Source organism: Catharus ustulatus, chromosome 3 (assembly GCF_009819885.2).
Source record: "Catharus ustulatus isolate bCatUst1 chromosome 3, bCatUst1.pri.v2, whole genome shotgun sequence".
NCBI lineage: Eukaryota > Metazoa > Chordata > Aves > Passeriformes > Turdidae > Catharus > Catharus ustulatus.
Genome location: NC_046223.1, coordinates 29,419,589 through 29,441,019, shown reverse-complemented (window position 1 = coordinate 29,441,019; position 21,431 = coordinate 29,419,589). Strand labels below are relative to the sequence as shown.

The following is a 21,431-nucleotide window of genomic DNA, read 5'->3' as shown; positions in this document are numbered from 1 at the left end:
ATCTTGTTATATACAAGCACTTGTTATACAAAAGCACTTTAGCTCGACAGGATGAGCCTACATTTATTTTAAACCTTGCAGTTATTTCTGTGAATGAAGAGCAGGGATCAGAGTATCTCAGGAATGAAATATCTGTTTGTGGCTCTGCTCTGGGAAGTGCAGCTCTCATTTGCACATCTAAAGCCCACCGGTTAAAAAGCTCTAGCAAAAGGAGCAGAAAACCCTGGCTGAGCCTGCAGCAGCTTGAGCTGCCCAGCGAACAAAGGCAGGAGGGCTATGGTAAAAAAAGATGACAGGCAGTGTTCTGCTCTGAGGACTGGAAAAGAATGTACAAGGATGTGCTGCCTTAGTCTGAGGCTGTGTTAACTCACAAAATGTGAGTATGGACACATACTGGAGAGGGGACAGCAGGAAGGTAGTATAAAAAGGAGTTATATCCATATCAGGCATTCACAGATCAAGCAGGGGAAACTGAGGCAAAGGGTTGTTGCCTGCAGTGCTGTCAGCAGCTGTGTTCTCCTTTCATTCTATATGAATAAAAGGAGCTTACTTAGCACTCTTCTGTTAGTCCCTTCCCCTCCCTTCTTTACCTGTTAGGAGGGAAGTATGGCCTATCACGGCAGTTCAGGGAAGATATTTTCTTTTCCAATGCCCTGAGCAAAACAAAATCTTCCTCCTTTTTGTTGCTAATTGTACCAAAGAAAAGAGTTGCAGATACTGTTTATAAGGAGCAAATTATTCTGTGCAATCTGACTGCAATCCAAACAATGATGAAAAATTTAGGAATCAGTTGGTAGTGATGCACTGGAAGATAATGAAGTTCTCAACTTCTTGTTTATATTTCAGCATCCATATGTAATGTTTGATAATATATTTGCTGTGACATTGATGCAATTATCTGCATCAGTTAAAATGAGTGTTAATTTATAATCAACTGTGATTGGAATACTGTTCCATGGCATCAAGTTATTCACAACAAGAAATGTTCCATTAATCAATTCAAGAGACTAAAGGGCAGGGTTAAAAAAAATTAGCTGCCTAGAAGGGCTAATGATGTTCTTAGGCAATTTTTTTAAAATTCTGATGTTTCTTCAAAATACTTACTTTGAAACCAGTACTCGTAAGAGGTTTCTTCCTTGTACATTGCCTTCCTTAAGCGTGCTTACATCAATGAAAATGAAAAAAAAATAGATAAAATATATATATATAGTATGGAGGGCTCAAAAACTAAGAAAGTTTTTTTAAGAGCTCTTTGGATATAGGAAAGACCCCTGAACTGAGAAATAAGTGTCTCCTTTTACTCTAGAAACTCATCATCTGGCATAAACACTGCAGGATGTTTTCCCTCGGTTACATGCTCATTGTCTGAGCTGCACCAACAACTTGCAGGATGTGTAGCACACTGTAAAGCCAGGCTGCTAGACACCACTGTGTGAAGTGAAAGTTACTCATCAGCATCAGTGCTCATTCTTCATTGCTTGATTGGGGTGATCTTGTGCTTTCCAAGTGCAATTATGCATGCTGTTTGTTTAAAAAATCAAAGCAGCAACAAACTTTGAGTGCATCGAGATGATTCAGCTACTGGTGCTCAAAATATTGTGAACTACATATGGTAAAGAATACACTTTAAAAGCATTTATCTAATGCCAAAAGTCTTTTGTTGTTGATGGGCACTGTAAGGTCTGTGAGTCACCCACCACACTTAATGACTGTGGCTAATAATTGGAGAAAAGGAGCTCCCCATGGAAGCTGTTGTGTAATGTTTATTTTAATGGGTCCTTGCTCAAGACTATCCTTTTGCATAAAGTGAGGCCACCTAGTATCTCTGCCACATGAATAACCCCAGTGACTTCATTGTGGGTGAAGCATGGAGAGTTGAGAAAGCCTGGCTCCACCAAAGGCAGTGGTGAAATCTGCTCTGCTGTGGTGAGGACAAGATCTCACCTGTAAGGTGAGAGCTGATCTCTGCTCAGATTTGCCAACTGGGAGCTGAGAATCATGGGCCCAGTGTCCTCTCATGTCCTCACTGTGTGAATAGGGTGAAATTCTTGACAGCCATGCTGGTACCACTCTTCAACTCAGGGATACTCTTTTATCTCTTTGAGCCTTAGGTGCTTTGTATTCACTTTTATGCAATCTGTCATTTTTGTGTCTCAGGCTGAATCCTACCTTCAACCAAGTATTTCCACAAAGTCACTGTGAGTTCCAATCCCTGCTTCAAATCTGTCAATGCAGGAAGCAAATCTTGCAGTCACTTTACTGATGTGCAGAGGTGCCAAGTTCTGCCAGGCTGGCTGTCCCCTGGACAGTGAGAGGGGCTGTGTGTTCATTGATGGGGCAGGATCTCTGCTGCAGCTCACTTGTAAAATAGGCCTCACAGTGTAGTGACTCAGCTGGTTTTATCTGTGGCAGACATGTAAACATCTGGGCTATGAGGCAGGAGCTACACAAAAAGCTTGGTTCAGCAAGCTCAGGAACACAAAGCTACCATGCTGTTCAGGTGCATAAGTCCCCTGAGTTTAATTCAGATGTTACTCCTAGCTGGGGTTGTTCATTCCCTCTGTAAATGAAGATATCTTATTTGGGTAATCAGCATGGTTTTTAGAACAGATCCTCAGGTTAGAAAACTTTGACCTCAAGTTTTATTTACAATGTAGGACTCACACAAATTGCAGCATGGGCAGGGGGGAAATACAACATCTGGTTGGGTTTTATAGCTTCTCCTCTAATGCATCATGGCAAATCCATTTAAGTAGCTGTACGAAAACATCATCACTTCTGCTTAATTATAAATCTGTTGCATATCATTTCAGGTTTTGAAAATGAATATGGATAAAGAGACTTACCTCTAATCTATATTGATCTCTATCAAGAGATGAACAGATGATGAACTTAAACCACCCAGTTCTATTCTAGTGCATTTCCCATCTGTACAGAAATGGAAAAATGTTTACTGTAATTAAGACCTAACACTTCAAGTAAACAATTATGGTGGTGAGAGATTAAAAGAAAACAAAAACCAAAACAAAAAAATACAGTAAAAAGCAAAATCACACGTGAGAAAATGTTGCTACACATTGCCAAGGTCAGTTGACACCAGAATACAGAAGGCAGAACATCTGCTCAGCAGTTTGAGTAAAGGGTGTGTTCTTCCTTCTGGCAAAATGCATAAAGGTGAGCATATTGCTTAACAGCTACGTTCAGCTTTGTCTCCTCCACAGTGGGGATAATAGCTTTCTAAAATGTGTCTGAGAACACTAGTTTGGTTTTTGTGCTGTTACTGTATTAGTCAGAAGAAACAATCACTCATCTTCTACATCTACCATTGCATTGGAAAAGACACACAGCTAGAGTGCTGGGGAGATGATACAATTCAAACATATGAGAGACAGAAAGGTAAATGATACTCATCAGGGACTGCAAAGGCCAAGACAGCATTAACCTCTGTTCCTTGTGTGAAGATCCTTGCTGACTTAGGTTTATAAGTATCACAACATCTTGAAGCTATACCTTGAAATTTCTGTCTACCAGGAAAGTATTTACTGCTTTTAGTGGATGAAGAATCCCTCAATAGAATGGTGGAATAGTATGTGACCTGGTTGGCATTTGTGAGTCCTGTAATCTTGTCTGCCTGGATTTGAAGAAAAAAGACTTTTATTTCCTCTACTTTCAACTCCCCATCAGATGTCTGATGTAACTTCTTCGTGAAGTACAAACAACTTGGTTAATGTAATGACCATAGGGATCTACATCCAAGGATGGCAAATCTCAGTGACTGTGGGTTTAGTCTACTTAACCAGCTGTGAGAAGGGAACACGAACAAGGATGAAACCATTTTCAGCTTAGCCAAGGATAAGCACAATCAGGACTTCCTTTTCAGCTGGGACTTGAATTAACACCAGTGTCTGGATACTCAAGATAGCCCTGGGACCAATTAGCATGTGCTGTACTCCATCCACACCTCTGAATAGTCCTTCCTTTGAGGAATGTATTTAGAAAACTGCAAATCACAACCCAATTATTCTTTCTCCAGAAACAAGAATCATCAGAGTACATTTATTTCTTCCTTGGAGAAGGAAATATGTACACAGCTCTTTTTTATTCCTTATTTCTGAAGCAGCAGGAGATAATTATCTTATTCGAATGTCCTATTCCAATTACATTCTGTTTTACAATCTTATAAAATTCAAAATAACATAAAAAATCCTTATATGCCTATATTGTTATAGAAGTGCTATATGTAAAACTTTGTGCATTTAGAGCCAAAGAGTTTAAAAAGAAATTCAGTGTAATTTGTTTGTGCTTGCTTACTTGCATTACTTTTCAGCTTGAATAATACCAATTAGATGGTTTATGATTATTTCATATTGAATTTCACTGCAGGCTCCCTCTGCACCAGCGCAGCTCTTCAGTGGTTCACTGGTTGCAGATCCTGTGGGGAGAAAAAATTATTTCTTTGTTGAAAGATAAAATTTAGTCTGGAATTTGTTTAAATTGCTGCTGCCTGCTGATCAATCCTGGACTTTATCACAGACTCATTAACATGTCGGCCCTGATACTTTGGATGATATGGATGTTTTGGCAAACTTCAGATCTGGCTTGGAAATCCCTGCAATAACAAAGAATTAAATCCCTGACTCATTGAGTGCCAGGAGCACCAGGAGTGAGAAATAAGTAAAAGAAAGTAAGGTTAAAAATATAAGTAACTGAAGTAAGAGTTGGGGTGCACTGACTTAGCCAAGAGCCCAGGAATCCCACACTGGCTCATGTTCAGGAGTGGCTTGGGTCCTGTTGGCACACAGCACACCACAGCCTGGTCACTGATTCCACTAAGGGGGTAACCAAGGGGTGCTTGCTTTTTAAAACGAGTTCACTCTCAGCCTGTCTCTTACTGAGCCTTTTGCAGAGGTTGGTGCCCACACTTCCCTTTAAGAAAGCGAGTCAGTGAATGGAAAACAGGATCGTGTGTGCTTGTCAATGAGCAAAATCCAGAGATCTTCCAAGATGTGTTTTACTGGGCTTTCTGTTTGCTGGAGACTGCGTGGCTCAGCAGTGCACTCTGTGGGGACTGAAGAGCTGTAGAGACCACAGGCAAGTAATAAAATTCCATCTTTTTGTTACTTTGACTTCCCTCCACATCAGCAGAGCTAATGACCTCTCGCCTCTGGTGGCTGCTTTAGAGGTCACAACAGCAATGCCTACTCAAGGCATTAGAACAATGCCTACTCAAGGCATTAGTCATGGATCTAGACTCGGCACAAGAGAGGCTGGACTCTTACTTTGATCTTTCAGACCCTTTTGCAACACAGTATTCTTAAAGGAATTATTTTTCTAATAGCTCTGGAAGTTTACCACTCATCATTCCCTCCTTTATCTGGTATTTCTTGGTTTTGATTTGTTTGGGCAACAAAAGGGACGGGAAGCTATGCACCCACAAGGTGGTTTCCCAAGAAGCCACGAACTATTGCAGGCTGGGTTGGGAGCATGTCATCTTTATCAACTTCTGATGCAAAACAGCATCAGGAATACAAGGAGGAGGGCAATGCTGTGTCTCTCCAGACACAATTTCTCACCTTTAAGGGGGCTCAGAGGAACTGCAAATGAACAGGGCCATGAAACTCAGAGGAAGAAAAAATATTCAGGGGTGTAGGAGGAAAGGGAATCGAATAAGTTTTCTAAAATACCTGAACAGCCCTCTGGCAGAACAAGTAGAAACAAACCTGAAAAGAAATCACAAGAAACTACAATTAGGTAAATGTTAATCGGAAAGGAAGGCTCTAAACTTAAGGTAATGTACTTACTGATGGCAACAGAAGAAGGTCAAAACTCTGAACATTTTATTTTCTGGCTTGATTTTAAGGATTGTACTTCAGTATATGTATAATTTAAAGTATTGACTTCAGTGGGAATACTTGTGTTCTGAGAGCCCTGCATGTGTATTATGTGCCTGTTGGAGCCAAGTCTCTGGTGGGAGCAGTGCTTTCTGTACTGGTTAAGGTTGCTAAAGTGTTTTTAATTCTATTTTTGCCCTTTTTCTGGTGCTTACAATTGCTTACAGCTTTCTGAAACTTTATGTACTGAGCTCAACTCTTCCAGACGGTTTCCTTTCAAAACTGGTGGGAAGAGAAGAACCAGTTCAGCCATTTTAAATCAGGAATGGCCTTTATTTCCATGCACTGGTTTTAAATATTTCAGAAATGCCTTCTAATCCATACAGTTGTTTCCAATTAGAGGTCAGACTTGCCAGGTGTAAGAATCCTCTCTCCTGAGACCTGAAAAACTGAGCACTTCACAGACGTAGTTTACCTTTGTTTGATTTGCTTTTTTTTTCTTAATATTTTTCTTGAAGTAGTGCTAAAAATGCAGAATGCATTGCTCATGAGTTGATGCAGTGGGCCATGTTCCCAGTGTAGGTGCAGTTTTAGATTTCTGCTTAGGTGAGTGAAATAAATATCTAGGTCTGAATACTGCAAGTGAAGTTGGACATGGCCAAGGGAAACTGTAGAATAAGATTTTGAAATTTAAAAATGTTACATCAATGTAGTTCTCCTCTACGGAAAGCTGAGCAAAGTCTTGGAAAACTTTGCATTAACAGAAAGGGATTGGTGAGACAGGGTATGTCTTTGCCAATGACAAGCAAAGGCAAGCAAGAAACTTTCTGAAGGTGTTTTATTTATGTGGCTCCTGGTGATCCTCAGGCAGGAAAAGCTTTCTGCACAGTGCCGTGGCTCAGACTCACTCAGGAAACACTGAACTGCTTTTAAAAGACAGTCAAATATTCTGCTCTTAATTTGGCAGTGGAATCTGCAGGGTGCCCCATGTGTGGCTGCCTCATCTCCTGACTGGTGTTAGCAGCACCTGTGCCAGGAAGGTGTCCAGCTGCTGAGAGAGGGAAAATCCCTTCTTGTTTCAGCTGATGCTTGACATCCTTCTCTGGTGGCACTGCTTCCTTAGTAGCAGTGAAAAGTCACCCTGGTACTCTGTGTGAAATGGAAAGAAAAGCTGAGGTGTGCCATGTGCACCATCTGGAAGGTGGTGCTTCCTTAGGAGCACAAAGGTGAGCATGGCCAGGAGTAGTCACCCTGCACAGGGAACCCATGTGAAAGAGTTACAGCAACACAGAAACACTTCCCCCTGTTTACTTTGTCTCCCACAGCTTTCCCAAATCTTCCTCCCTGTGAAGTTTCTCCTGGCTGGTGTAACACTTTCCATCTGACCACAAGAGGAGGTGGGTTCCCCTGATACACCCAAAGGAAAAGAGATGTGTGTCATTTCTTTTCCATATGGAAAGACACAGGAGAGTGAAGGTGGGGCAGATGGGTGTGACCTGCCTCGAAAGAGAGCAAGGACAAATGAAGAAATACGGGGGTGGGAGAGCCACCCTTATCAAGCATCATAAATCGCTTCCATTGTGACACATCAATGCAGAAAGCTTCAATATATTCTGGTATTTCTTGCTACAGGAGGGCTTTGGAAGAGTTGGGGCAATCCTGAGCAGACTTGCTCCCAGCATGAGGTGGGACTGGTATATGTTCTTTTCCCTGGGATGAAGAATGCCTTTGCATCCTGTGAAGTATTTGTAGTGATTTAATTGGCTCTGGTAATCAGTAACTAGCTAAGATAAAATAGAGTGGCTTGCTGCACTTAACACATGGGAACCATTTTAGATACCAGCAGTAGCGTGGCTGAGCACTTATCAAGTGTGCCAGTTCTGCCTGTGCCCTGCTTCCCATTTCTGCAGCGAGGTGTTCCTAAAGGGGCAGGGGAAAGGACTTGCTGCTGGGGTCTGTGTGCTGCCCAGCTTGCCTGGGCAGTTCTGTGTTGGTATTAAGGAAATGCAACTTGTATTTCAGCACCTGTGCCCTGGTGCTGATGTGTGGACAAATTGCATTCCAATTCTCTGTTTGCAAGCCCAGGCATTATCTGCTTAGGCTGTAAACACTGAGAGAAAAGTCCTTGTGGTTTTACAGCATCTAGTTCAGGGTGAATCCAAACCTGAATCAGACTTTGGACTGTCTTGAAACTTGAAAAATTCTAAAGGTCTTTTGTGGAGGTTGGGAGAAACTTGCTCTCAAAAGAAGAGGCAACCATCTCCTGTGTTGTGAGCACTTGTAATAGGGAGACAGCCTGAGACTGCATTTTTTGTCAGTCCCTGTCAGCAGTAGATTCCTTTGTGCCCCATGTAAAAGACTGGGAGAAAGTGTACATAGAAGAGTCTGATTGTGCCTACAAACTGTATGCCACTCCTTAGTGTCGGGAAGTGCAAAGGTTTCTTGACTTGCCTTACTGCCAGACCTGCCAACCCAGCTGCTGTTAGGACACATCTGCCTGGGACAGCTTTTGCTCTTCTAGTCCATGAAGAACCTGGGAGATCTTTCATGAGGCATCCAGAAATGCTGGTCCAGAAAAGGAAATTGTGAGAATGTTGTAGACAGCCTGATCCTTTCTCTGTTTGCAGCACGGTTAATTAGGTGTGTCTTCCCCGTGGTCAGCAGGCTGCTAACACTGCAGGGTCAGCAAGAGCCTGCTGCTGCTTGGTGGCACATTCAATGGCCCAGGGAGCTGCTGCCCTTCCTGATCAGTGCCCTTGGCCTTGGCTTTGTTTCCTAGGGAAGATCCTAAGACCCCAGCTCTGGAGGCCTCCCACCAACCTGCTTGCCCCAGGGTGGAGAAGTCAGTAAGTGTACCTGCTTGTGTGTTGCCACCAACACTTCAGCTATTGTCAGCTGGAGACAGCTCTTGACTTGTGCCAGGTTAAGGGCTGGCCTTTGCTCTCAGGTTACTTTCATGTGAAAGGATCTGCCGTGCCTGATTTAATGAGTGTCTGTGAGAAGCGGTTACGTTGTCCTCTCCTTCCCTGAATGGAAGGAAAAGACCGATGAATAACTCAAACCTGCAACCTGATCTACAGGTTTTTTGCCACCAATTATGTTTTCTGCTACTGTAACCCTGGGGTTCCCCTTCCAGTGGATGAGGTGGTACTGCTGTTCCCTCATCTCCTCTCTGCAAACAATCCTCATGATACAGAGGTAGTGAAAATACATCCTCTGATGGGTTTAAAATAAACAGATACCTCTCTAAAATGGCATGGAGTAGAAATTGATGGAGATGGATGCCTGTGAGCCTGGTACAATAAACCTCCTTGTGTTGCTGTTTGTCTGAGCGTGGCTCCCATTGTACTGACGTGGCTGCCGGGTAGGTAGCAGGGGATGCATGGCTGAGTTTTCTTTATAGTTGCTTTCAAATATTTATCTGCAGGAGGATAATGGGAGAGCTGTGTTTCCTCTTGTCGTCAGAATTTCAGAAAGGATTTTAATCCCCTGTGCTCCTGCTGCTCATGGAGCCCTGACAACAGTGGCTTGATGCTGCTGGTACAGGAGTACCTCTCCTTCTTGATGGCCCCCAGCAGGGAGGTACTCAGACTTGACAGACTGAGCAGCATAGAGGGAAAGTTTTGGGGAATTGACTGAATCTGCTTTTCTGAGCAATAGGGTACAGTGAGTGAGAGCTAATGAGGGGTCCTGCTTTTTCTCCTCTTTTTTTTCCCCTGTGTTCCTCCACTTCCCCTTTGAACTGGTGAGAAATTGGATGAAGCTGGAGGATGCACAAGTCTTGACTCCAGTGTGAGATGTAGGTGTCCAGCACATCCCAACACTGAGCACCCATTTCTTTCTTGCCAGTGTGACCATTAATGTGAGCTTGTCTTAAGATGATATAGAACAGACTGGAGCTTTTGTTCCAAATACTTATGACTTAAGAAGGTTTCAAATGTATTGTTTAAATCCTGGTTTGAAACCTCAAAAGCTGTTGCAAGTCTGGTATACTGCTCAGTTTTAAGTCAACACTGGGATTACACAGCTTGATACTCCTTACAACAGGTCTGGCCACAGAGACTTCCTTAACTTGCTGTCTGCTGATCACTGTTTAGTGCTTCATATTTCCTTCAGTCTGAAGGTCTTCTCTTCCTTTGCTGTATCTCTGTGTGGGCAATTAGGAGTTTTATTGTGCCTTTGGGAGTAGGGAGCACTGCAGCAGCTGGAACATCAGTGTGCTTGGCCTTTGCCTTAATGATGGTGTTACAGGCTGTGTCTAACAGAGACAAGGATCATGTAAGGTTGCTTCTGCCTCCCCAAGCCCTCCGAGTGACAATGTGAGCTCTTATAACATCATAAAACACAGTTCAGCAATTACTGTGCAGCTAGGGGGAGAACCTGCAAACAGCTGCCTCTGCTTCTCAAACTGCCCCTTTGTGAGGCACATGCACAGTGGCAAGGAACAGAACTCCGTGTGTATTGCTGTGTTGTGATATGCTGCAGTGGTACCCATGTCTTCACAGAGCATGTGAGAAGAGGGGCTGCAGCCTCCTCCCACAATCATGGGGTTTTTCACAGCTGCTACACCCCCTTTATTCAATGCATCCGACCCCTGTGCTAAGCAGGAAAGCGATTCTTCTCCCCTGAGTCCAGACCTGAAGAGAAATTCATTTCTCCTTCCTGTTTCAGAGAAGGAACAGCCAAGAAAAGGCTCCTTTAGGGGCAGGAAGCTGCTGTGAGCTCTCCAGGGAACCCTTCTTGCAAAGCACAGTCAGCAGCATCTGGGGCTCAAGGATGCAGGGTGCTGAGAAGGGCCCGTGTGCTCACACGTATTTCCAGGCCCAGTTATCATAGAGATGTGAGTTACACTGCTCTGTGGCTCACTGTGGTAAAGTACACCCTGCTGATGGGAAGGGAAAAAATTCCTCTGGGAGATAACTGGGGAGTAAAACCTTGGACTGCCAGGTGCAACCCAGTCTGAGGTACAATACTGGGGTTAAGCTTTGCTCTATTAAGTGCTTGATAAAACAGTGGGTTGATAGATACCAAGATGGTATCCAAAATCATATATAAGATTGTGTGGGGCTTTTTTCCAAAACAGGGCTCTTCATCAGTATGTGCACACGTAGCAGTGTGTCAGGGGAACACCTAAGGCTCTCTAGATAAACACATCACTCCTCTTCATGTGGGAGGAGCAGCCACAGAACTGCATCACACCGAGCCCTGCTGGGTGCTCCTCCATCTGCAACCTACTTGGTATGCAGAGACACCTTTCCTGCAGTGAAAAGGCTTTGATTCACCCAGGTTGAGATCACTTTATCAGCAGTGCAGAAGTGCCAAGAGCCCATACAGCAGATACCCTTCTGCTGGGTTTGATCATCTGCTACATATGCGATCCTGGCAGAGATAATTTGGAAAGGTGTGTTTATTGCTTTGCACCTAGCAGATAGGGATATGCCTCACAGTTGCACAAACATGCCCTTGGCTAAAGTCTGTTGCTAAGCAATAGTTTAAGATAAGGAATATATACAAATTCCCAAACATTCAAATTTTAGGCTTTTAGGTACTCATAGGAGAGCAGAGTAGCAGCATCTTGCCTTTGTCCAGAGCCCCCAAAAGGAATGTTCATCTTTATTAGACTGGGTCTTCTTTGTGTTCCCTCTCCTGCAGCCAGCTGCAGTGCATAGCAGAATAAACAGGTCAGATGAGTAACCAGCTGTACTTCTCATCTGAGGTGACAAGGTACTGTGCCTTTATTTATGGCAGATTTTTGCACATGGAGATCATAGAATCACAGAATAGTCTGGGTTTATAGGGACCTTTAAAAGTCTTCTAGTCCAACCCCTCCTGCAGGGAGCAGGGACATGGATCCAGTTGATCAAAGCCCCTTCAGCCTGACCTTGAATGTTTCCAGGAATGGGGCATCCACTCTGGGCAACCTGTTCGGGGTTTTACCACCCTTGTTGTAAAAAATTCTTCCTTATATCTAATCTAAACCGACCTCTCTTTCAGTTTAAAGCCACACCCTTTGTCCTATTACTCCATGCCCTTGTAAAAAGTGCCTCTCCAGCTCTCTTGTACCCTGGAAGGTGCTGTAAGGTCTCTCTGGAGCCTTCTCTTCTCCAGGCTGAACAACCCCAACTCTCTCAGCCTGTTTTCAAAGGAGAGGTGCTCCAGCCCTCTGAGCATCTTTGTCGCCCTTCTGTGCGCTTGTTCTGATGGGTCAGCATCTTTCTTGTGTTGGGTGCTCCAGACATTCCAGGTGGGCTCTCACCAGAGTAGGGCAGAGGGGCAGGATCCCCTCTCTTGTCCTGCAGCCCAAGATACAACTGGCTTTCTGGAGTACCAGTGCACATTGCCAGGTCATGTCCAGCCTTTCATCCACCAAGTGATGGGGAGGAGCCAGAACCTTTCACTTCTCTCCCTCTTCCTCTCTGCTTCTGTGCATGCTATCCATGTAGCTGGCGGTCACCTCGGTAGCGTGTCTGTCACCCACGTTGCCTTGTTCCCCTCAGCCAGTGAGTCACTTCATAAGCAAAGGAGAACTCTCCCAAGTTGGCTCTCTGCTGCTCACATCTCATGGATTGTGTCATGGACCTGGGCTGTTTGCATCTGAAATTGAACCTGCTTCTGCATTCTTCACCTGCCCACAGCTTTGAGTCACTCTGAAAAACAGAGTTTTCTCTGCTTTATGGCCTGCTGGTGGTGGATCCAAGCAGAGCTGTGGGCTAGGAAGTGAGCCCCATCCCTGCCTTTCAGCAGAAGCCTCATGGAAAGCCTTCTTGTGCTCTGCTCTGCCTCGTTCTCCAGTGCATGTGAGGGAAAAGCGAGTAGCTGCAGGAGCTTGGCAGCAGCAGTGGGCATGAGCTGGACTGACACACAGGGTGCAAATAGAGTCATAAAGTATATGTGGCAGTGTGATGCATATTAAAGCAATTTGCAGGGTAATGTTTCCCTGACTATATTCTTAGTAACAGAGAGGAGCGATCTTCCCACCTTCACTGCAGGCACGTCTCAGCACCCAGCAGAGGCTGTCAGAAGCTGGATGCAGGGCTGGCTGCAGAACCCCTCAAAGCCTGGGCTTGCATGGGCCCCATCCCCCATGGCCAGCCTGTGTCCTGCAGCTCTGCACTGTGCCATAAACCCACGAGTGGCCACATGCCATCTCCTGTCCTGGCTCTCAGCTGCAAATATGAAAACATGCCCAAGAAATGACTGTGTTCCCTCAGGAATAAGGAAGGGCCAGCCTGGCTAAACTGAAAGGAGAAAATTTTATATCTGTGTAGTTGCTAACTCTTTATTTGGAAAAAAAGAGCTGTTTGTCTGGTGCTTCTTGGACCTTTGGCTTAATATTAAAATGACCTTCGCATAAACCTTCTGCAGCTCTTCCCCAGAGGAGAATACAGAAGTTACCGTTTCCTTTCCTTGGCTCTCACTTTAGGGAAGAGATTCAAAAGCTGGACTGCAGCTGCCCTCTCCAGTGAGGCCACAGATGAAGCAACTGCACTTAATCTCAGGAGATTTTAGCCCTCCATTCTGCAGGGTGGGTCGCTAAAATGCCAGCTGGCAAGAGGTCTAGTGAGCTTCCCTGGAATATGTCCTAAAGCAGGTGAAAGGTCTTTATCTCATCTGCTCTTTCCAGGTCTGAGACCTCTGTAACTCTGGCCATGGGATTGCCTTTTCATCTCCTCTCTCCCTCTGTGCTAGCACAGGAGGTGTATACTGCAGGGGCGGTGAGTATGCCATCTGGAACAAAGGAAAAGGAGGTCTTTTTTTTTGTATATCCACATGGTTCCTCCAAAATCTGTTGCCAAACACCAGCACCATAACTTTTTGCCCATAGCCTTGCTTGGAGAGTTTCCCTTTCACAGAATTACAGCATGGTACAGATTTGAAGGTATGTCTGGAAACCACCTAGTCCTATCTCCTTCTCCAAACAGAGGAGGTTGATGGTCTGGAGGGGTTTTGTCTATTTCCAAGAGTACATGGACAACAGCCCCTCTGGGGAACCCATTCATGTGTTTGCCCATCCTCACTGAAAGAACCTTGGTTTCATTTTTGAATGGAATTTCTGATATTTCATTGCTGCCACCAATATGCCCTTGTGTGAGCTGGGCCAGGAGTTCCTGCCTTCAGGACCATCCTCGTTTTTGTGCTCTTTCTGGGATGCTACATTTGTTCCCTTGTCAACCACCTACTCTCATGTCTCCCAAGCAGAATGAAATGGCAATATTTCCTCTTGGTTTCCAGTGGATCTGTGTACATGTTTCTTACAGGTGTGTAAAGTTGTATGTGCAGAACATAATTTAAAACAAGTTCATCTACTTGGTATGTGCTTTACAGTCTCTGGCAGTGGTGTTCACCTCCATGCTTTGCAGCCAATTTCAAATCATGTCCTACCTTTCCTGCAAGTAACTTGTTAACCTGCTAAGAATATTATTTTTACACACCCTCTAAAGCCCAAGAACACCAGTGCCTGGGTTGCTGTTAGCAAACATGGGCAGAGCTTTCCTGCATGTTCCCCTGGAAGGGTTTGATCATGGAAGTTACTTTTGTTATATCCAATTCCACTAAATATATCTCCAATTTTCCTGTCTCTACATCAAACGTTACATGTTAGGGAGCCTCGAATAACAGCTGCTGCCACTCATGTTAACTGAGAGGAGCACAAGACACTGAAGTGTCTAGTTTCTCATCACTTACAGGATGGATAAAAGTATCTGTTGTACTGACTAGTCCATCAAATATGAATGATGCAGATAGAGTGGCTGTTTACACACAGCAATCTATTTTAGTTAAATTGAAAACACACACAGGGGAGAGTTTCAGCTTTGAGGACAGAAAACACTGGAAACGTTTCTTTGTTTTGTCTTTTCTGTTCGGTAACAATTAACTCTTAGGAGTGCCCAGTCTGTGGCTAGGAGAGGATGAGCGCTGCTCTTCTAGGACAAAGATCAAAATATCATTATCTATCTAACCAAATCTCATGAAATTGAGGACAAGGTGCTTGCCTTCTTTTACCCATTCTAATTTTACAACTCTTTTGTACAGCATTAACATAAGCATTTACAAAGCCAGTCCCTCTGGAGGACGACAGCAATTGTTTTGCTTAATGTTTAATGGCTTCCTCTCCCTCCAGACTCTGTGCCAGGGCATATTGTAATGAACAAGCTCTGGAAGAATATTATAGCCTCACTTGATCTATTAGGACACTCACTTTACATAGAAATTTATTTTGCACTACCATGAATTATATAAACACACAAATTAAAGATACGTACGCAGTAACTGCTTGCAGAGAGCATTGTCTGCAGCAAACTCATTAGGAGAATGAATTACTCTGTAGAAAATCACTTAACCTTTGTGGATTTCCTGGTACTGTGTTTATTAATGCCCTCGCTTTATTTTCAAATAATATCTCTGTGTTGTCTGAAAACATGCTTCAGATTTGAAAATGAACGTACAGCACAGAAGTTCCCTATAAATATACTAATTACATTGAAAACAAAAAGTGAGGTCTCATTCTGCACTCCTGTGTCCATGCACAGAAGAGTATGGATGTGTCACCCTGTGCAATGACTTTTGAAAGCAAAACTAGGCAATATAGGACTAAACTCCTTCAAAAGAGGAAAAAAGGAAAATAATAAAAGGCTTTAGTTTCCATGGGCAAATGTTAATTGCAAGCGGAAGGCTTCTCTGAATAGCCTTTATCAGGATTTGTCCACTGGGCTCAGTGGCTCGTTCTACTGTGGAAAATATTTCTCCAACAGCAAATGGGGATGAAGGAAAATATCAGACTAACTTTTTGGCAAAAGGTCTGTTTCAGTTAGAAAAACAATGCTCAACATGCACATGTTTCTGTCAGGAAGGCTGCTAGCAGGAACATGGCAACTCTAGTAATTTCACAAACAGCAAAAACAGGATGTCTCAGGAATAGCACGCTGGGTACAGAGTAACCCACACAGAAGTGCCTGGCCGCAGGAAGCTGTGTGTGCAGAGACCTGCACCTGTAGATATTTTCAGTGTCAAAGCTTGGCTGAGGCTTTACACAGCATTTTTGTGACAAAAGAAGCGAATGATTAGTCACTGAAAATTTCAAGTGACCTCAGTAACCTGAATGCTGACTCATTCTGTGGCTCATCTTCTATAATGGTAGAGTTCCCAGGTAAGTGAGGAGATGCCTATCAGGATGACTCACTTGCCATCATGTTTCTGACTGCATAGACATATAGGACTAGAGAACGAAGGCAATGGAAAAATTTGGTTCAGTGGGTTTTAAGTCTGTAGCCTTATTTCAGGGACACACTATGGAAACGAAAGCAGGTGGTGATGCTGATGTGTATTGGAGCAGATCTGTTATTCCTTAAATCTTGTGGTGGTTTAGGGGCTTGATCCTGCTTCTGTGGTTCAAAGTTGCTTCTACCTTTGCTGTGAGAAGGTCTGTCACTGTGTGTGTGCTGCATCATCCTTGTATCTTACACAGCTGTAATTATAACCCTGCAGGCTGCCAGTAGAGAACAAAGATTCCTCACTTCCACTGGGAGCTTCCAGGTGATATTAATACAAATAGAATAAAACTTTGGCCTTGAGGGGAAAGCTCCAGCACAAGGCTACTTGGAATAATTGCGTCTATCATGCAAGCCATGGCATTTTGAAATGAGCTGGCAAGCAATGTTAACCTCATTGAAACTCCAGCCTCCTTACAGGTTGGAAGCCCTGGAAGTGAGTGTAAAGGCATCCGGGCAGGCTGCACGTTGGTCCCACAGAGATGTCTGCTCCAGCTGGCAGCACATCTGAGTCTTGCAGTTAGTTAGCTGTGGAGTAAGAAATAAGTTTAAAAAAAAAAAGAGAAAAATAAAAAGTTTTTCTGCTTCTGCACATCCGCAGTTACTGCTCTACGCAGCTACTGCTCTACCCTTTGCACACTGTCGATTCAGTATGGAATGGTTGCCAGCAGGGGAAGGAGTAGGGATGTGAAAGGTGTTGCAGATACTGCCTGCAAAGTAGGAGACCTGGAAGGTGGAAGGGAAATGAATCAATGTGATGGAGAGAGGAAGATCTGAACTCCTGCAGTCTCTGTGCTCTGGTGTTTCGCATCCACCTTAGAAAAGGAAGCAGCTTGAAAGCAACAGCTAATTCAAGATAGATTATGGATCAACAGCCTCCAGTCTCCTAGGAATTACATGAACAGTCTTATTTATTGCTGGAGGTTACAAGAGGTTAACCCTGCGTATTGGAGCTCTAACATTTCTCAAGAGCAATACAAAGCATTTCACACAAGGGCTGAACAACTGAAATGTCGAGTCTACAAAAGGTCCTGATCTAAACACATTAATTTGCAAAGACAAGTGAAACAAGGTTACATATTTCTGGTGGAGACTGACAAAAGGAACATCCCTTGGTAACTACTTAGATTTTTCTACTATAGGAGCAAAGGGAGAAGGTGATGCTGAAGTTGATGAGAGGTATGTTGTCCTTTTCTGTAAGAAAAGCCAGTGAATTTTAAAACAGTTCTTTCCAGTGAAACCAAAACTGCTCTGATTTTGAAAGCAAGTCCATTGTCCTGGAGCTAGAGTACAATGATTTGTAAGTTGAAACAAAACATAACTTTGTTTTAGTTATGTTTTAACTGACATAACTGATAATCTTATCAACACGATCTGGTTACAAATGACTGTTTTGCAACTGTAACAGTGAAATTCAACTCTTGAACAAAAGCACTTGCTGGATATTGAGCATTTCTTGGTGCATTAGGTTTTGCATAGTGAAGTTACAGGACCCACTGGATGAGGATGAAAGTTTCTGGTTTTGTAGTATATTGGTAACATGTTTCTCTAGTGTGGGATGATGGAAGCGCAGCTCTCAGCATTTTGGTTTTCCTGATAGAGTTATTAACATAAGTGAAAATGTGCATACACAGGTTAGAGAAAATGGACAGACTGTCAAGTCCATTGATCAAATGTTCAGAGGGATAAAAATCAAAGACACTTTTCAATGCAGTAAGCCAGACAGCTGTCTCTAATTCAGTAGTGAATGGTGAGCCCTCTATGACAAATCCTCTAACTGTTCTATTGCAAATTATTCATGCTCCTCATTTTTACAGATGTAAAATTTCTTTCCCCCTTAAAGCTCTTCAACATGCACACATTCCCCTCTTCCACCTCACTCTCCCAAATGCAATCATCTCTGTGCGTGATTGACCTAAGTGATCACCATGGTTTCCAATTCAATTCAGGTCCCCAAAGAGGTCTTTTAATTAAGAAGCTCTAATAGAATCTCAGAGAAAACTTCTAAGTCCCCAGTCTTCAGGCTGTGATCTACCGATCCCAGGGGTGTCTGTGGCCAACTAGTACGAGACCCTGAACATGTCCTTTGTGAAAAGGTCATATCCTATGCAGCAATTCGTGTTAGTGAATCTTACAGATGTAGACAGCTCATGAAAAATTCCTGGGGATCACACAAAGCTGAACATTTCTATAATAGGCTGCTGTCGAGCAGCGGGTAGTGACCAAGAGAGAGGTGAGATGGAAGCACAGAAATGTCTTTATATGAAATTCCAACTGCAGTTCATGCTCAGCCTCACTACGCCTGCCGCAGCCCAGGGGAGCTGCCAGTGCTGCATCCACAAAACTTGGCTGGGCTCTGCTGCATGTAAAAGTGCACTTGTTTTGGGTAACAGGACCCAGCCTATTTCAGAATCAATTTCTACCCAGAAAAAAACAGCTGCAGATTTTAATCACCATCACTGGCATTGCAGAGGTGTGATTTCCAAAATTGCTTGGGAACTGGTGTCTATTTATTTCAGTGGGGCCAATCGCAGCTTGTGTGCACAGGTGTGCAGAGCAGCACAGGCTGATGTTTACTTAGCAGTTGGTCCTATTCTCCAGGAAAACACCTGTGCTTGCTGGACTGTGGATGCAGTGTTTGGTAATGGTGTGCAGAAGCACTTGAGAATGCCTTCACACCAGGAAGTTCAGCATTAGACATGTAGGAGAACAAAAAGTGGAACTGGAAAACACTTGCAAGCATGGTATCTGCTGAAAAGTAAAGTTTCAGAAAACTGAAGCCACATATAACTTTGATGAATAGTTCTTGGCTGGAAGACAAAATGAAAAACTTAAATGTTCTGTGTCGATTGTTTCAGGATTAAACATCTTGAAGTTATATTTCAAAATGCTCTCCCTTCTGGCAATTCTTTCAAAACTTCTGGTCATATAAACCTGAATTACTGAAGATACTGCTTGAGGAGTTCTGTCAGAACGATATTTTGTTTAATTGGAAGCTTTTTAAAGCTCTTTCCTTAGTTGAAAATCTCTGAAGTTTTTCTTTGGAATGTACCTTGAAATAATTTTAATTTTTTTCAGCTTATTACTTCTCTGTTAGCCAGCTGAACAGAAAGGACTTTGCAAATACGTAAGAGGGGATGATGGGAGAACAGAGAAAAGAAAGAAAGAAAAAAAAAACCAACTTTGGTTGTGATAAACTCATCCCCTTGGCACAGCACTACTGCAAGGCCAGACCTGGACCACTTGTCCAGAGGAACCCGGTGTCCAAGGAATATTTCTATACCTTGTAATTGCACCAACCTGGGCTGATGTGGGCCACTCTGATGATTTATAGAAGTCATTTATAGTGCATTAACATAACAAGTGAGTGGAAACTTCCATTAACTCCTCCTCCACAGCAGAGACCTTGAAAGAAAAAGGGGTTTGAAGGAGGGCTGCGCCATGCTGTGACTCGGGTATGGTAGTCAGGGGTGGGAGGCACACTGCAGAAAGGAACAGAGCCTGAGTCACAGTGAAGCTACCAGTTCTGCACAGAAAAACAGCCCTCTCTCAGCTCCACTCCTGGCACAGTTGGTCTTTCATCTGGTGAAAAATGGGGATGAAATACCTCCCTTGCTACCCTTCGGAAAACACTCCAGTATCCTCCAAGGAGATTTAAAAGCAGCATCATTATAAGTGGGAAATGAATTGCTCTCTTGCTGGATTTAGCAGCTTCCTGTTTTGGAAACCCGAGATACCATCTCAAATTTCTGTTTGTTGTCAGCCTGGAAGAAGAGACTCAGAGGCTGCAAAGCCTCTGGTGAGGCAGCGCTTCATTTGCTAATTGTGTCTGCCAGACAATGCCATTTACACTGAGCACAAAATCACCTGGAACCTCCAATGACCAGAAAATCTCTAGATCCTTAACTCCCATCCTTTTGAAACAACAATACCCAGCACTTCAAACATGGATTGTGTGTGTCAGCCCCTCTCACTGGACAACAAAATACAGGGATAATTACTGCTGATTCATTCACAAACATCCTGGTTTCCAGACATAGCTACAATATCATAAACAACTGCATTATAAAAAAAAAGATGTTTGACTTGTCATGCATAATGTAATGAAGCATTTGCTTTGAGGACCGTGCAGTTTGAGAGGCACAGAACTGGCATCTGCCCTGAACATGGAGGGGGTCTGGGTCCTGTGCTCTCTGGCTGGACTGGGGTCTCTGGGGCAGGGCAGAGGCAGAATTGAGGATCAGAGAGGTCTTTGCAGGCTGGTGAGAGGATGCTTGGCATCTGCTCTTACTCTCACAGACTGAGGTTTTTGCATGTTTCTGTCAGAAAAGCTGGTGAAGCTGGACTTTGCCTCTGTGAAAGCTTCTCAGTAAGGAAAACATTTCCTGTTTTACAGTGTTTATTGCTCTTTTGCTTTTTTAGGCCATATTGCAATGCTTGATTTTTTTCTGTATAAGATTCAGATGTTCTGCCTACCTGCTTCTCCTCCTCCATTAGCCAGATGATCACAGCAGCTACATCAGCTTTACATGGGATCAGACCTGAAAGTTACAGCTCTGACACTCAGGGCAACGACCTGCAAGGATTTTTTCCTCCATTGTTTAACACTTGCTTAAGTTGGAGCACTGAGAAAGCCTTTTAATCTTGCCCTTCAGCTGATGGATCTGTGGGCATGTTTTGGCTGTGAGATGTTGCTCTTTGTTTTGGAGACAACACAGCACAGGAAACTGGCCTGACAGCCACAGCTCACTTAAATGCTCTCATGGCTGCTAATGGCAACGCAATAAACCAGTGTTGCCCAAGTCTATTTTCTCTAACACCAGTCTGTAAAGAGCAGAGCAGGAGGTTATTTTTCCTTTGTTGCAAAGACTGGTTTAGGCACGTCTGACTGGGATGTGACATTTCCTGAGGGATGTGGTTAAAGACAAAGTAAACGCTGGTGTTTTGGTGACTCCACAAAAATCTGATAACCTGAGACTGTCATGGAGGAGAGCGTCTGGGAAGCAGTGATGCTTCTCATCTCTTCCCTTGGGAAGTTTATGGGACTGCTAAATATCAGGAACTGCTAAATATCTGGACCTCACATAAAGTAGGAAGATACGACATGTATCTGAACATTCTGGTGCAGAAAGAAGTGGAGGTATGAATCAATTATTTAAAATTATGTAAAATATAAAATAAATTATTAACATTTATGAAATTATTCTTAATGACCTTTCAAGAGTATCATGTCAAAATTATCACTGAAATGTGACTTGGTTCTCTGCAAGGGAAGAAATGATTCTCTATTAAAGGTAGAGCTCCCAAATCAACTGGAGCTCCTTCCAGCAAA

The 21,431-nt window shown here is 43.5% G+C and overlaps 1 protein-coding gene across 7 annotated transcripts in view; it reads right to left on the bottom strand.

Moving 5' to 3' along the window:
• The window catches only part of TTC7A (tetratricopeptide repeat domain 7A), a 210,675-nt gene that overhangs the window by 16,764 nt on the left and 172,480 nt on the right, over nucleotides 1-21,431 (bottom strand). The window contains exons 20-22 of one of the 7 annotated variants that reach the window (XR_004417265.1): nucleotides 5,685-5,720; nucleotides 2,847-4,432; nucleotides 1,146-1,161 (exon numbers count right to left, since the gene is read on the bottom strand). The exons of 5 other annotated variants lie outside the window; for them this stretch is intronic. Coding sequence is in view for 1 of the 2 variants with exons in the window: in XM_033053678.2 (XP_032909569.1) it covers nucleotides 5,676-5,720 (45 nt within the window). In the remaining variant the exon portion in view is untranslated. Of the gene's footprint in view, nucleotides 1-1,145; nucleotides 1,162-2,846; nucleotides 4,433-4,467; nucleotides 5,721-21,431 lie in introns of those variants that run through there. One more of the 7 variants, XM_033053678.2, reaches the window with a different exon arrangement.